Genomic DNA, 16755 nt, shown 5'->3' on the forward strand with positions numbered 1-16755 from the left:
CTGTACATTTAGAATTAGACAATCAGAAAATGACCAATGCTTATAGGTCATTGACCTGAGACCCAACAGTAGATGTCTAGTTTACCTCAACAGAGTGCAGGAGCCAGGATCAAAACATCAGCAACTGGGAAGTGTCCAACCAAGAGGTCTACTGTTCTACTTTATCTCTCCAGCCAGGCTTATGTTATCACTCTATCCATGCTAAGCCTCGGGTTAAAGAGACAAACTGTCTTAACCCCACAGCTTTCAGGCTGCTAAAAGGCTGCCAATTATATGTCTTATTCATAACTGTCAAACTCTCTTGCCAAACTTTGTCATATGGTGGCTTTCAGGGCAATGACAGTGGTCTCGTCTGAAAAACAAGAGACTTGTAAATTCCCAAAAGGGTGGGTTTGGTTAACAAACTACATTCCACGTATTGCGCTGGAAACTGTCATGACAGATTCTGTGGTATACTGGTACAAAGGTATTCGCTTCGACTGGTGTTGTGTTTCAACTGTAATGTGGGTGTATTTAAACGTTTCAACAAGGGATGATTAACGTGGTGGTAAAGCTGCAAAACAGGCTTTATTCTTCTTCATCCTGAGGAGAGAACAGAGAAGTTGAGGGGGACTAAATTCAAGGAGCATATAAACCACTGGCTTTGTTTATCGGTTCATGTTCCACCATTACTGTTGTTCTATATCTCTGTGTTATAACACCTTTACCTCTGTGTTATAACACATTTACCTCTGTGTTATAGCACCTTTACATCTGAGTTATAGAACCTTTATCTCTGAGTTATAGAACCTTTATCTCTGAGTTATAGAACCTTTATTTAGGAGTTATAGCACCTTTACCTGTGTTATAACACATTTACCTCTGTGTTATAGCACCTTTACATCTGAGTTATAGAACCTGTATCTCTGAGTTATAGAACCTTTATTTAGGAGTTATAGCACCTTTACCTGTGTTATAACACATTTACCTCTGTGTTATAGCACCTTTACATCTGAGTTATAGAACCTGTATCTCTGAGTTATAGAACCTTTATTTAGGAGTTATAGCACCTTTACCTCTGTGTTATAACACATTTACCTCTGTGTTATAGCACCTTTACATCTGAGTTATAGAACCTGTATCTCTGAGTTATAGAACCTTTATCTCTGAGTTAGAGAACCTTTATTTAGGAGTTATAGCACCTTTACCTCTATGTTATAGCACCTTTACATATGAGTTATATAACCTTTATCTCTGAGTTATAGACCCTTTATTTAGGAGTTATAGCACCTTTACCTATGTGTTATAACACATTTATCTCTGTATTATAACAAATGTACCTCTGTGTTGTAACACCTTTATCACTGTTATAACACCTTTCCCTCTGTGTTATATCACATTTTCCTCTATGTTATAACACATTTATCTCTGTCTTCTAAAACCTTTTACTCTGTCTTATAACACATTTATCTCTGCGTCATAAAACATTAACCTCTGTGTTATAACACCTTTACCTCTGTGTTATTACATCTTTACATCTGAGTTATAGAACCTTTATTTAGGAGTTATAGCACCTTTACCTCTGTGTTATAACACCTTTACCTCTGTGTTATTACATCTTTACATCTGAGTTATAGAACCTTTATCTTTGAGTTATAGAACCTTTATTTAGGAGTTATAGCACCTTTACCTCTGTGTTATTACACCTTTACCTAATCAAATCAAATCAAATTTATTTATATAGCCCTTCGTACATCAGCTGATATCTCAAAGTGATGTACAGAAACCCAGCCTAAAACCACAAACAGCAAGCAATGCAGGTGTAGTTGCACGGTGGCTAGGAAAAACTCCCTAGAAAGGCCAAAACCTAGGAAGAAACCTAGAGAGGAACCAGGCTATGTGGGGTGGCCAGTCCTCTTCTGGCTGTGCCGGGTGGAGATTATAACAGAACATGGCCAAGATGTTCAAATGTTCATAAATGACCAGCGTGGTCCAATAATAATAAGGCAGAACAGTTGAAACTGGAGCAGCAGCACGGCCAGGTGGACTGGGGACAGCAAGGTGTCATCATGTCAGGTAGTCAGGAGGCATGGTCCTAGGGCTCAGGTCCTCTGAGACAGAGAAAGAAAGAGAGAATTAGAGAGAGCACACTTAAATTCACACAGGACACCGAATAGGACAGGAGAAGTACTCCAGATATAACAAACTGACCCTAGCCCCCCGACACATAAACTACTGCAGCATAAAAACTGGAGGCTGAGACAGGAGGGGTTAGGAGACACTGTGGCCCCATCCGAGGACACCCCCGGACAGGGCCAAACAGGAAGGATATAATCCCACCCACTTTGCCAAAGCACAGCCCCCACACCACTAGAGGGATATCTTCAACCACCAACTTATCATCCTGAGACAAGGCTGAGTACGGCACAACCCAAGGGGGGGGCGCCAACCCAACCTCTGTTATAAAACATTTTCCTTTGTGTTATAAAACATTTATATCTGTGTCATAACACCTTTACCTCTGTGTTAACACCTTGACCGCTGTATTATAACACATTCATCTCTGTTATAACACATTTTCCTCTATGTTATAACACATGTATCTCTGTGTTAACACCTTTAACTCTGTGTCATAACAAATGTATCTGTGTGTTATAACACATTTTCCTCTGTTATATCACCTTTTCCTGTGTTAGAAAACATTTACCTCTTTGTTATAACACCTTTTCCTATGAGTTATAACACATTTATCTTTGTGTTATATCACCTTTACCTCCATGTTATAACACTTTTAACTCTGTGTTATAACACATTTAGTTCTGTTGTAACACATTTTCATCTGTGTTATAACAGCTTTACCTCTGTGTTATTACACCTTGACCTCTGCATTATAACACCTTTACCTCTATGTTATAACACATGTATCTCTGTGTTATAACACCTTTAACTCTGTGTCATAACAAAGTTATCTCTGTGTTATAACAACTTTACCTCTACGTTATAACACATGTATCTCTATGTTATAACACATTTACCTCTTTGTTATAACACCTTTACCAATGTGTTATAACACCTTTTCCTATGTGTTATAACACATTTATCTCTCTGTTATATCACCTTTACCTACATGTTATAACACTTTTACTTTTGTGTTATAACACATTTATCGTACATTTATAATTTATTGTAACACATTTTCCTCTGTGTTATAACAGCGTTACCTCTGTGTTATTACACCTTGACCTCTGTGTTATGCCTGAATCTATAGTAATAGAACAGCAAACGTATGGAAGTAGAAAAGAGGAATGCTAATGAATAATGAAATTAACATTCATAGATTTAAAGATAGGAGAAGTCCAAGCGTATATGCCCTGTGCTTACGCTTCATCTTTGTAGAGTATTTTGACTTATGACTTTTGACAGTATTGTGCGACAGTTATCCAGGTTTTCAAAGTTACAATCGCTCCTAGCAGGGTTATGGGTGTGTGTGTGCTTGCGTGTGTGCATGTGTTTGCATAAGTGTGTGTCTGTGCCTATTTACCCCACACAACGGAGGAATTTAATTGGCTATTTTGCAGTCCAATAAAGAGTATGCATTCGAATGTATTCAATCTGGGCGATGGTTCTCAGTGCTAATTTAAAGCAGACAATGATGATGCTAAAATGCCACATTTACAGTTATTGGTTGAGAATACATTGTCTGCATTGTGTGCTTTGTAATGCTAATGATGATTGGCTAGGGTGGACTTGGATTGGGTTGGGCGGGGGGGGGTATATTTCCATACATACTACAGACTCCCATCACCGACCCCCCACCCACCTACACACAGCCGCCCCCACCCCAGATGTACTTTTTCAGTTGAAATCAAAGTACAATCTAAATTCTTAAATTCTTGCAGACACTATATGAAAATGATAGCAGTACACAAGAGATCTTTCTGAGGAAATGTTCATTGGAAGTGTATCTGAGCCAAGCCTTTAAATAACATTAGGACAATAAGGCATTATAAAATGCCAGTGATGGTTCTTTCACGAGGATAATCTGACATCAAGTCTTGACATGTTATGCTCCCTTCTCAACCATATCCATTGTGAAAGGATTTTGTTAGCCTCATCTATATAGGCTACTTTGTGATTCACTTGAGATACATTTCCTGGCTCAAGGCTTTTTGGGGGTTGGGGAGGGGGGCTTGAGCAAGTTGTTGGGGTCATATTAGCTACTGAAATACAAAGTAAATCTATTGTCACTGACTACAAAGCCTTTGGATTCATTCTAAAGAACATGTGATAAACAGAATATCAATGACATGTATAAAACAAAAAGAAAGTGTTAAATGTAAAATATTTATAATTATAAATCTTATTGTCAAAACTGATAGATCTAACAGTCATTTCAAAATAGTTTCTGAGAAATCACTTACCATCCTACTTTTGAAATACGCAGACATTAATACAAATATGTTAATTATATTTAGATTTCTGCGCCATGAATGATAATAATATGTATTGGATTAATGGATTATCCATTTTAATTTGATAATTTACATATTTCATTATTATTTCCAAAATGCATACCATTTAAAGCTGTGGACTATCTCTCACGTGTGCAGTTGGCATCTTACGTTTGGATGAAGCAGTGAAACAGAGCACCCTCGAAGGAGCGCTTTGGGAGAATCACCCCTGACACAACCCAAGCCACTGGTCCTTGAACCTGACCTTATGGGTCAGAGGCGAGCTTGTCACCCTGCTTCCCCGCTGATGTATTGTCAACGAATAGTTTTCAATGGCCGGATAGATCGACTGGTCCATCAAATACACTTTTCTTGCTGCCCAGCTTTCCCCCCGTGGTGCTGCTGGTTTTGACACTGAGACAAAACCGAGAGAGAACTATGAATGATAAAGAACCAAGGAGGGCAAAAGGAGGCGGTTAGTCTTTGTAGTCGGGAGGAATGCGGAAATGTTCCTGCTCTGTGTCAAACTTCTCTGAAGGGGGTCAAGGCACATTCAGCCAGCGTGGGAAAGCGAAGAAGAGACGGAGCTCACAGACAAAATTTGAAAAAAAGAGCGTTAAAACAGGAAAAAAAATGAGAAGAGCATGGCTTGGAGAATATATCAAGCTTTTGTCCTATGACCTCCCCAAAAAAGTTGCAGTAGGAACTGTGTTTTTCTGTAAGGAATACGCCCCCCCCCCCCCACACACACAACCCCGGTATTATAGTTACTGCTTTGCTTGAGCTGCAGTTGAAGAGGTGGTAGTTAACTGCTGAGGGATGGGGGTTAGAAAAGCGTGCACCATCCGACTACCTGCGTGGGATATATGATGTGCTGTGTGTTAGTTTGAACATTTATCCAAAGGAGGGATGTTTCATCATTTCATGGACACGGCCAATGTTGCGACTTTCACTGATAACATGAAACGAGGTAGGCTGAAATGTTGATATTTTACTTTTTGTGTTAGAAACATGTATTTTGCATGCATGTCCTTATTGTGTTATTTTACCAATTAAATTGCTGCACTTAATTTTTCATTAATGTAGACTACAAAAATAATAATAATAACACATTCAATTTAAAAAAAAATATGCTGTGCAAAAAACTGCGATAAAATTGCATTATTACACCATAACTATTAATGACATGGAAAGGGAGAGATATGTGTTTAAATGGACTATAGGAAGTTTAGACAATACAACTCGGTAAACAACCACGTGCTCGCAACAGTTTGTCGCCTATAATAAACCATAATTATTAGACTGGTCACATTTGAAAAACGATATCGTAGCCTGGATATTTTTGTGCATATGATATAGTAATTCTGCTTTATATTTTACATTCTGTTCTTTCAAGTTATTTTGCTTTTGTTTCTAACTCAATCGTCTACAAATACCTCATTATACGCATGAACATAAGTATTACGTTATTGTTGTATTATGGACTGATTTATGCACTTAGAGAACGCATGTAAAAGTGATCAGATGTAAATGTCCTTGTTTTAGAGATGCCAGATGTTGTGTGAGGTTGCTAGAAGGACATGAGGTTCATGCGCGTAATGAAGTGGGAGTGGATCAAGTCGAACGCATTGGGGGTTCTAGTGTTCATAGTCGGAATGATGACACAATGTTCTAGCCTACCTGAACCTCCGTTTGACCAAAAATTAGACATACATATAAGATGTTTACCTCTGCAACCTCTGTCTTCCTCTAATTTAGGCATTGCAAGTGCCAACAACTCTGTTATGTGAGGATGGCTTTGTAAAAACCCTGGCTCTTCACATTCGTCGGGATTCCCCGCAATATTCTCAACAAGAAAACAAATCCGCAAAAATGGACAATGAAAGTGTAGCACAAAGATACGAGCCCGTCGCCGAGATTGGCGAAGGTGCTTACGGAAAGGTGTACAAGGCACGAGATTTGAAGAACGCGGGACGCTTTGTAGCCCTAAAAAGAGTTCGGGTACAGACGGAGGAGGAAGGGATGCCCCTCTCGACCATCCGTGAGGTGGCGGTACTGAGGCAACTGGAGGCATTCGAACACCCCAACGTGGTCAGGTAAGCAGAGATGGAACTGGGAGAGGGGGGTGCATCTAACAAGGGCCTCTCCTCTACCATGAGTAACATTAGCTCTTCATGCTCTTATAACTCCTGGTATTTCTCTCTTTAAATGGCTGCATAGTGTCTATATACACTGAGTGTATAAAACATGCCTAATATTGAGTTGCAGCCCCCACCCCTTTTGCCTTCAAAATAGCCCAAATTCTTCTTGGCATGGACTCTACAAGGCGTCAAAAGCGTTCCACAGAGATGCTGGCCCATGCTGACTCCAATGCTTCCCACAGTTGTGTCAAGTTGGCTGGATGTCCTTTGGGTGGTGGACCATTCTTGATACACACGGGAAACTGTTGATCTTGGAAAACCTGCAGCGTTGCAGTTCTTGACACAAACTGGTGCACCTGGCACCTACTGTACTACCATACCACGTTCAAAGGCACTTAAGTCTTTTGTCTTGCCATTCACCCACCTGAATGGCACACACACACAATCCATGTCGCAAGGCTTAAAAACCTTTCTTTAACCTGTCTCCTCCCCTTCATCTACACAGATTGAAGTGGATTGAAGTGACATCAATAAGGGATCACAGCCTTCACCTGGTCTGTCTATGTCATATTGTTTTCTACACTCAGTGTATATAATTTGCATATGTCAGATATACATCTATATAATGTCAGATATACAGTATCTGCCTCCTCAAATCAAATCAAATTTTATTTGTCACATACACATGGTTAGCAGATGTTAATGCGAGTGTAGCGAAATGCTTGTGCTTCTAGTTCCGACAATGCAGTGATAACCAACAAGTAATCTAACTAACAATTCCAAAATTACTGTCTTATACACAGTGTAAGGGGATAAGGAACATGTACATAAGGATATATGAATGAGTGATGGTACAGAGCAGTATACAGTAGATGGTATCGAGTACAGTATATACATATGAGATGAGTGTGTAGACAAAGTAAACAAAGTGGCATAGTTAAAGTGGCTAGTGATACATGTGTTACATAAGGATGCAGTCGATGATGTAGAGTACAGTATATACATATGCATATGAGATGAATAATGTAGGATAAGTAACATTATATAAGGTAGCATTGTTTAAAGTGGCTAGTGATATATTTACATCATTTCCCATCAATTCCCATTATTAAAATGGCTGGAGTTGGGTCAGTGTCAATGACAGTGTGTTGGCAGCAGCCACTCAATGTTAGTGGTGGCTGTTTAACAGTCTGATGGCCTTGAGATAGAAGCTGTTTTTCAGTCTCTCGGTCCCAGCTTTGATGCACCTGTACTGACCTCGCCTTCTGGATGATAGCGGGGTGAACAGGCAGTGGTTCGGGTGGTTGATGTCCTTGATGATCTTTATGGCCTTCCTGTAACAACGGGTGGTGTAGGTGTCCTGGAGGGCAGGTAGTTTGCCCCCGGTGATGTGTTGTGCAGTCCTCACTACCCTCTGGAGAGCCTTACGGTTGAGGGCGGAGCAGTTGCCGTACCAGGCGGTGATACAGCCCGCCAGGATGCTCTCGATTGTGCATCTGTAGAAGTTTGTGAGTGCTTTTGGTGACAAGCCGAATTTCTTCAGCCTCCTGAGGATGAATAGGCGCTGCTGCGCCTTCTTCACGACGGTGTCAGTGTGAGTGGACCAATTCAGTTTGTCTGTGATGTGTATGCCGAGGAACTTAAAACTAGCTACCCTCTCCACTACTGTTCCATCGATGTGGATAGGGGGGGTGTTCCCTCTGCTGTTTCCTGAAGTCCACAATCATCGCCTTAGTTTTGTTGACGTTGAGTGTGAGGTTATTTTCCTGACACCACACTCCGAGGGCCCTCACCTCCTCCCTGTAGGCCGTCTCGTCGTTGTTGGTAATCAAGCCTACCACTGTTGTGTCGTCCGCAAACTTGATGATTGAGTTGGAGGCGTGCGTGGCCACGCAGTCGTGGGTGAACAGGGAGTACAGGAGAGGGCTCAGAACGCACCCTTGTGGGGCCCCCGTGTTGAGGATCAGCGGGGAGGAGATGTTGTTGCCTACCCTCACCACCTGGGGGCGGCCCGTCAGGAAGTCCAGTACCCAGTTGCACAGGGCGGGGTCGAGACCCAGGGTCTCGAGCTTGATGACGAGCTTGGAGGGTACTATGGTGTTGAATGCCGAGCTGTAGTCGATGAACAGCATTCTCACATAGGTATTCCTCTTGTCCAGGTGGGTTAGGGCAGTGTGCAGTGTGGTTGAGATTGCATCGTCTGTGGACCTATTTGGGCGGTAAGCAAATTGGAGTGGGTCTAGGGTGTCAGGTAGGGTGGAGGTGATATGGTCCTTGACTAGTCTCTCAAAGCACTTCATGATGACGGAAGTGAGTGCTACGGGGCGGTAGTCGTTTAGCTCAGTTACCTTAGCTTTCTTGGGAACAGGAACAATGGTGGCCCTCTTGAAGCATGTGGGAACAGCAGACTGGTATAGGGATTGATTGAATATGTCCGTAAACACACCGGCCAGCTGGTTTGCGCATGCTCTGAGGGCGCGGCTGGGGATGCCGTCTGGGCCTGCAGCCTTGCGAGGGTTAACATGTTTAAATGTCTTACTCACCTCGGCTGCAGTGAAGGAGAGACCGCATGTTTCCGTTGCAGGCCGTGTCAGTGGCACTGTATTGTCCTCAAAGCGGGCAAAAAAGTTATTTAGTCTGCCTGGGAGCAAGACATCCTGGTCCGTGACTGGGCTGGATTTCATCTTGTAGTCCGTGATTGACTGTAGACCGTGCAGAGTCTTATGGAGTTGTCTTATTGACATTCGGGAAAAGTTGTGGTTTTGTAACTATAAACCCTTTTTGATACTGGTGTTACTATCGGGCCTCACAGTGGAGGTGTCATAATACTTAGCGTTCAAACAGGGAAATGGTTCCAGTTGTTTTTCCACCATTTATTTTTCATATAGGGCATTTTAGAAACTCTGAAAACACGGGCTGTGTTTCATGTAGGCTTACCCTGGTGTGATGGTTTGATAACCATGTCAATATCTATTGGACAAGCTGATAATCAATAATATATTCAGCTCTATTTATGCTCAGTTTTGAAAAATGCTAATTAGCATCAAAGTAGACATCATGCAAGACTACAAATCCCTGCAAGCTCCTGCACGTCATCTCCAGCTGAAACCTTTGCTAGCAGGTGTTGTGTCAATTTAAAACTTGCACAAGACAGTTCACAGAATTGTCAATTGAGATAAATGTTGATAATATATTTATTACTAAATGTACATACCATTAGATAGTTCATCCAGAGATTCTTACCTTCGCCTCGATTCGGCAGTCTTGCCCAGATCATCATATCAGGTAATTAGCATTTCATTTTTGGGGGGTAAATACAGGCGAATACATTGATACAAGTCAGCTTGTCCTAGAGAGATTTACAAGGTTATCAAAATGTCACGTCAGGGTAAACCTACACCAAACAGACCTAAGTGTTTCTAAAATCCCCTATTGGGAAAATGAATGGTGGAATAACAATTAGAACCATTTCCCTTTTTGACCTCTAGGATTTATGGGTATTATGGATCTAACTGTAGTAATACAACTTGATGGATGTTTTGTGTGCAGTACCTGTGACAAACATTCTTGGGTGATATCTGTTCACTAGATTAGTCATGGGTAAAGTCATTCCCATTGCTGGTTATAGTGAAAGTTACCAGACAAGTCAATGAGGAATGAATAAGAAGAAAGAAGAGATACTGTATTCAGCTGATTTTGCCCCATTCCAGTATCCTACAAGAGTTGGGGATATAAACAGTGTTGTTTTTAGTCATCCAGGCCACAAGACAACATAAAAAGGTTGTTATGCTTGCAGCTGTAGACTCCCATGGGTCAGTTTGGATGTCAGTCCGGTCCACGTCATTCGGACCACGTCATTTTACCGGCCTTGCTCAAGGTCTAACCTTGCCATTAAGCTTTTGAGTGCTTTTGGATTAAAAGCTTAATGGAAACGTTGTAATAATACAAATGTTATTCTCTGCCCTGCTGGTCCCACCACAGCCTCAAAGTGCATCATTATTCTCTTAAACTGAATAAATGAATAGATTCTCAATTGAGATTCCACGTATCGAAGGTTCCCCAGATTGAGTTTCATGAAATGATGACACAAAATGTGCCCTTACTCCCTATACTTTATGGTATGCATCTAATCTGTCTATTCTGTAAAGTTGTGGTTCCCTACACTTTTAGAATAAAATCATTGGAACCAAAAGTAATACATGGAACCAAAAATGGCTCTTCAAAGGGTTATCCTATGGGAACAGCTGAAGAACCCTTTTAGGGACTAGATAGCACTTTTTCTCTCAGAGTGTATACATAAGACCAAGTTTGAATCCACACCAAAGGGGGTCTGGTCTGGTCTATATCTGTAAAGCTAAACAGCATGGGAGCGAGCCGACACTGAGCAGGATGCATTCTGGACCTACTGTGTAACTACAGGCCTGCCAGCCCCTGGATGTTTTAGAATGACACCCGTTAGTCATCCCATATGTTCAATGTCTGGCGAGAGGCTGCATTGTAGCAGAACAATCACGGTTCCGAGGAGCGTTTAACCTTGCGTTTCCAACCGGGAGGCGTTCCGTGACATCATGGGCGTATGGTTATAATACTTTGAAAGAATAACTCCTTACAAACCTTTGATAACAGTACAAGGGCGGCGTGGCGAGGTGCATCGAAAGGAAAGGACAACTTTCCTTAAGAGTTGGTGGGGCGGCTTTCCCATGCTTTACTTCAAAACAATTCACAGAGATTACACAGACATGAACTGCAATTTTACTGTTATTACTGCAGTGCTGTTGACTTTCTAAATATTTGAGGAAATTGAAATATGGATTTCACTGTAAATATTAAATATTTTAAATTAAATATAAGAATTACTGCATGAACCAACAGCATCTGGTGGTTAGTCATGGGCAGTCCCTGCTTCAGTTGCCATGGCGCATCACACGTTGCCGTGGTGCTCCTGGAGGAATGTTTGTTGTGGTCCTTGGCTCTTTGAGGAAGACACTGGGCCGTCTTCTCTAGGTTTTTCACCAAAGTTAGCCCCTGACACAACTGCAAGAATAATCTGGATGTTGGGGCTCATTTTGTTTCCCTTTAAAAATACAACCACAAGTTGATGTATTGTGTTGGATGCTCAGGAGTTGCCAAGGGTTTCCCTCGTAATAGTCATATAATGTAACTACAACATTATTATTGGCCTTGTCAGAATATAGGCTGAAGGATAGGTTTAGTTTTGTGTTCAGAAATCAAAACATGTCTGAAGGAGTTAGATCGTAACTACATTTGCTTGATGAATCACATTTTCTTAGACCTGAAGAGTTGCATTTGCTCCCAGATGTATTGGCTAAGGCTTTAGCTCAGCGGGCCAAGGGGTCTTGTGGCATGCAGGAGACCTGGATTCGAACCCTGGTAGGTTGCAGTTGCATGTTTTTAAGAACGAGAATTCCAATTCAATTCTTTGACAAGGAGTTCAACTCTCAAGTGATCTTGTTGTGGTTACTGTACTGTACCATTCTACACATACTCTAAAAGCAGTGTAATTTCACTGGAATAATGGCTAGGAGATCATGTTGCCAAAATGTTGATCATTCAGGAGTAAGGAGTCCTTTCAGATTGGTTCCTTTCGTTTAGCCAACAACGCCCCAGTAGGTTAAAGCATTTCTCACATTCTTTCAAACTGTTAGTAAAACTAGCCTGGACAGTTACCTGACACTATAAAGGAATTTCTTCCCTAACTGAATCTTGATGGTTTAAATAGATTAGATCTCTCTCAGGTTTGGAATGATACTAGAGATCCTATCAAGTGTGCTTTCTCCATATTTCAGAAGGCAGTTTGTACTGGAAAAATATGGTTTGTCATAGATGGTGAAAAAAACCGTCCCTTTTTCAGGACCCTGTCTTTCAAAGATAATTAATCCAAATCCAAATAATTTCACAGATCTTCATTGTAAAGGGTTTAAACACTGTTTCCCATGCACAAACAATTAATGAACATGCACCCGTGGAACGGTCGTTAAGACACTAACAGCTTACAGACGGTAGGCAATTAAGGTCACAGTTATGAAAACTCAGGACACTAACGAGGCCTTTCTACTGACTCTGAAAAACACCAAAAGAAAGATGCCCAGGGTCCCTGCTCATCTGTGTGAACGTACCTTAGGCATGCAGCAAGGAGGCATGAGGACTGCAGATGTGGCCAGGGCAATAAATTGCAATGTCCGTACTGTGAGACGCCTAAGACAGCACTACAGGGAGACAGCTACAGGGAGACAGCTGATCGTCCTCGCAGTGGCAGACCACGTGTAACATCACCTGCACAGGATCGGTACATCCGAACATCACACCTGAGGGACAGGTACAGAATGGCAACAACAACTGCCCGAGTTACACCAGGAACGCACAACCCCTCTATCAGTGCTCAGACTGTTCGCAATAGGCTGAGAGAGGCTGGACTGAGGGCTTGTAGCCTGCTGTAAGGCAGGTCCTCACCAGTCATCACCGGCAACAACGTCGCCTATCGGCACAAGCCCACCGTCGCTGGACCAGACAGGGCTGGCAAAAAGTGCTCTTCACTGACAAGTCACAGTTTTGTCTCACCAGGGGTGATGGGCAGATTCGTGTTCATCGTCAAAGGGAATGAGCGTTACACCGAGGCCTGTACTCTGGAGCGGGATCGATTTGGAGGTGGAGGATCTGTCATGGTCTGGGGCGGTGTGTCACAGCATCATCGGACTGAGCTTGTTGTCATTGCAGGCAATCTCAATGCTGTGTGTTACAGGGAAGACATCCTCCTCTCTCATCAAATCAAATCAAATTTTATTTGTTACATACACATGGTTAGCAGATGTTAATGTGAGTGTAGCGAAATTCTTGTGCTTCTAGTTCCGACAATGCAGTGATAACCAACGAGTAATCAAACCTAACAATTCCACAACTACTTTATACACACAAGTGTACAGGGATGAAGAATATGTACATTAAAATATATGAATGAGGGATGGTACAGAACGGCATAGGCAAGATGCAGTAGATGGTATAGAGTCCTGTATATACATATGAGATGAGTAATGTAGGGTATGTAAACATAAAAGTGGCAATGTTTAAAGTGGCTAGTGATACATAGGGGGTGTTCCCTCCTCTCGTCGTTGTTGGTAATCAAGCCTGCGATTGCGTCGGCTGTGGACCTATTGGAGCTTAAGCAAATTGGAGTGGGTCTAGGGTGTCAGGTAGGGTGGAGGTGATATGGTCCATGACTAGTCTCTCAAAGCACTTCATGATGACAGAAGTGAGTGCTACGGGGTGGTAGTCATTTAGCTCAGTTACCTTAGCTTTCTTGGGAACAGGAACAATGGTGGCCCTCTTGAAGCATGTGGGAACAGCAGACTGGGATAAGGATTGATTGAATATGTCCGTAAACACACCAGCCAGCTGGTCTGCGCATGCTCTGAGGACGCGGCTGGGGATGCAGCCTTGCGAGGTTTAACACGTTTAAATGTTTTACTCACATCGGCTGCAGTGAAGGAGAGCCCGCAGGTTTTGATAGAGGGCCGTGTCAGTGGCACTGTATTGTCCTCAAAGCAAGCAAAGAAGTTGTTTAGTCTGTCTGGGAGCAAGACATCCTGGTCCGCGACGGGGCTGGTTTTCTTTTTGTAATCCGCGATTGACTGTAGACCCTGCCACATACCTCTTGTGTCTGAGCCGTGGAATTGCGACTCTAATTTGTCTCTATACTGACGCTTAGCTTGTTTGATTGCCTTGCGGAGGGAATAGCTACACTGTTTGTATTCGGTCATGTTTCCGGTCACCTTGCCCTGGTTAAAAGCAGTGGTTCGCGCTTTCATGTGCTTTCATGTGGTACCCTTCCTGCAGGCTCATCCTGACATGACCCTCCAGCATGACAATGCCACAGCCATACTGCTCATTCTGTGCGTTATTTCCTGAAAGACAGGAATGTCAGTGTTCTGCCATGGCCAGCGAAGAGCCCGGATTTCAATCCAATTGAGCACGTTTGGGACCTGTTGGATCGGCGGGTGAGGGCTAGGGCCATTCCCCCAGAAATGTCCGGGAACTTGCAGGTGCCTTGGTGGAAGAGTGTGGTAACATCTCACTGCAAGAACTGTCTGTGGAAATTGTTCAGTTTATGTCTCAGTTGTTGAATCTTGTTATGTTCATGCTGAAGATAAATACAGTTGACAGTGAGAGGACGTTTCATTTTTTGCTGAATTTACATTGTTATTCCTCTAAAATTAAAGACAGATGATTTATGGCACTTATAACCTCTACTGACTTATTTTTTCTTTTATTTAACCTTTATTTAACTAGGCAAGTCAGTTAAGAACAAATTCTTTGACAGTCTTTTACATTGTCGGTTTACACTGGCCAAACCCTAATCCAGACAACACTGGGCCAATTGTGCGCCGCCCTATGGGTTGTGATACAGCCTACAGCCTGGGATCGAACCAGTGTCTGTTGTGACACCTCTTGCACTGTGATGTAGTGCCTTAGACCACCGCGCCACTCGGGAGCCTTAATGAAATATAAAAACAAACCTTTTATAAACCCTTTATAAGCATTTTATAGATTAGACTTTTATATAAGTGTTATCATCATATCAGACTCACATAACAATGCTAAGCAGCAGTATTCACTCTCCTCCTCTGCCTCTCTCTCTGCAGACTGTTCGATGTGTGTACTGTGTCTCGGACCGACCGCGAGACCAAGCTGACCCTGGTCTTTGAGCATGTTGACCAGGACCTGACCACATACCTAGAGAAAGCCCCTGATCCTGGGGTGCCACCTGAAACTATCAAGGTGAGTCTGACATTACTGCTGGGATTGATACAGATCTTGGATCAGATTACCCTTACTTAATACCTTTCCCTAATGGAAGAAAGATTTTAGTGTCTAGGGGCAAATTCTCAGTTGAATTGTAAATTGTCCTCATTAGGTCTATGAATAGAGTGCATTTGGAAAGTATTCATACCCATTGACTTGTTCCACATTTTGTTACGTTACGGGCTTATTCTGAAATTGATTAAAATGTTTTTTTCCCTCATCAATTTACACACAATACCCCACAATGACAAAGCAAAAACTGTTTTTTGCAAATTTATAATAAAAAAACACTGAAAATATCACATTTACAAGTATTCAGACCGTTTACACAGTACTTTGTTGAAGCCCCTTTGGCAGTAATTTGGCAGTCTACTTGGGTATGACGCTATAAGCTTGGCACACCTGTATTTGGGGAGTTTCTCCCATTACTCTCTACAGACCCTCTCAAGCTCTGTCAGGTTGGATGGGGAGTGTCGGTGCATAGCTATTTTCAAGTCTCTCCAGAGATGTTTGATCTGGTTCAAGTCCGGGCTCTGGCTGGGCCACTCAAGGGCGTTAAGAGACTTGTCCCGGAGCCACTCCTGCATTGTCGTGGCTGTGTGCTTAGGGTCGTTGTCCTGTTTGAAGGTGAACCTTCACCCCAGTCTGAGGTCCTGAGCTCTCTGGAGCAGGCTTTCATCAAGGATCTCTCTGTACTTTGCTCCATTCATCTTTCCTTCAATCCAAACTAGTCTCCCAGTCCCTATCACTGAAAAACATCCCCACAGCATTATGCTGCCACCACCATGCATCACCGTAGGGATGGTGACAGGTTCCTCCAGATGTGACACTTAGCATTCACGCCAAAGAGTTCAATCTTGGTTTCAACAGATCAGAGATTTTTTTTTCTCACAGTCTTTTGGAAAACTCCAAGCGAGCTGTCATGTGCCTTTTACGGAGGAGTAGCCTCTGTCTGGCCACTCTACCATAAAGACCTGATTGGTGGAGTGCTGCAGAGATGGTTGTTCTTCTGGAAGGTTCTCCCATCTCCACAGAGGAACTCTGCAGCTCCGTCAGAGTGACCATCGGGTTCTTGGTCACCTCCCTGACCAAGGCCTTTTCCCCTCGATTGCTCAATTTGGCCGGGCGGCCAGCTCTAGGAAGAGTCTTGGTGGTTCCAAACTTCTTCCATTTAAGAATAACGTAGGCCACTGTGTCCCTGGGGACCTTCAATGTTGCAGAATGTTTTTGCCGCCCTTCCCCAGATCTGTGCCTCAACACAGTCCTGTCTCGGAGCTCTACGGACAATTCCTTCAACCTCATAACTTGGTGTTTGTTATGACATGCACTGTCAACTGTGGGACCTTATATAGACAGGTGTGTGCCTT

At 42.6% G+C, this 16755-nt stretch overlaps 1 protein-coding gene across 1 annotated transcript in view; it reads left to right on the forward strand.

Moving 5' to 3' along the window:
* The first annotated feature begins 4963 nt into the window (after positions 1–4963).
* Positions 4964–16755, forward strand: part of LOC124043251 (cyclin-dependent kinase 6-like) — a 73997-nt gene continuing 62205 nt past the window's right edge. Inside the window, exons 1-3 of the mRNA XM_046361628.1 lie at positions 4964–5400; positions 6189–6526; positions 15229–15364. Coding sequence (XP_046217584.1) covers positions 6303–6526; positions 15229–15364 — 360 coding nt within the window. The 5' untranslated portion in view covers positions 4964–5400; positions 6189–6302. The remainder of the gene's footprint in view (positions 5401–6188; positions 6527–15228; positions 15365–16755) is intronic.

Source organism: Oncorhynchus gorbuscha, linkage group LG09, assembly GCF_021184085.1.
Source record: "Oncorhynchus gorbuscha isolate QuinsamMale2020 ecotype Even-year linkage group LG09, OgorEven_v1.0, whole genome shotgun sequence".
In the NCBI taxonomy this organism is placed as follows: domain Eukaryota; kingdom Metazoa; phylum Chordata; class Actinopteri; order Salmoniformes; family Salmonidae; genus Oncorhynchus; species Oncorhynchus gorbuscha.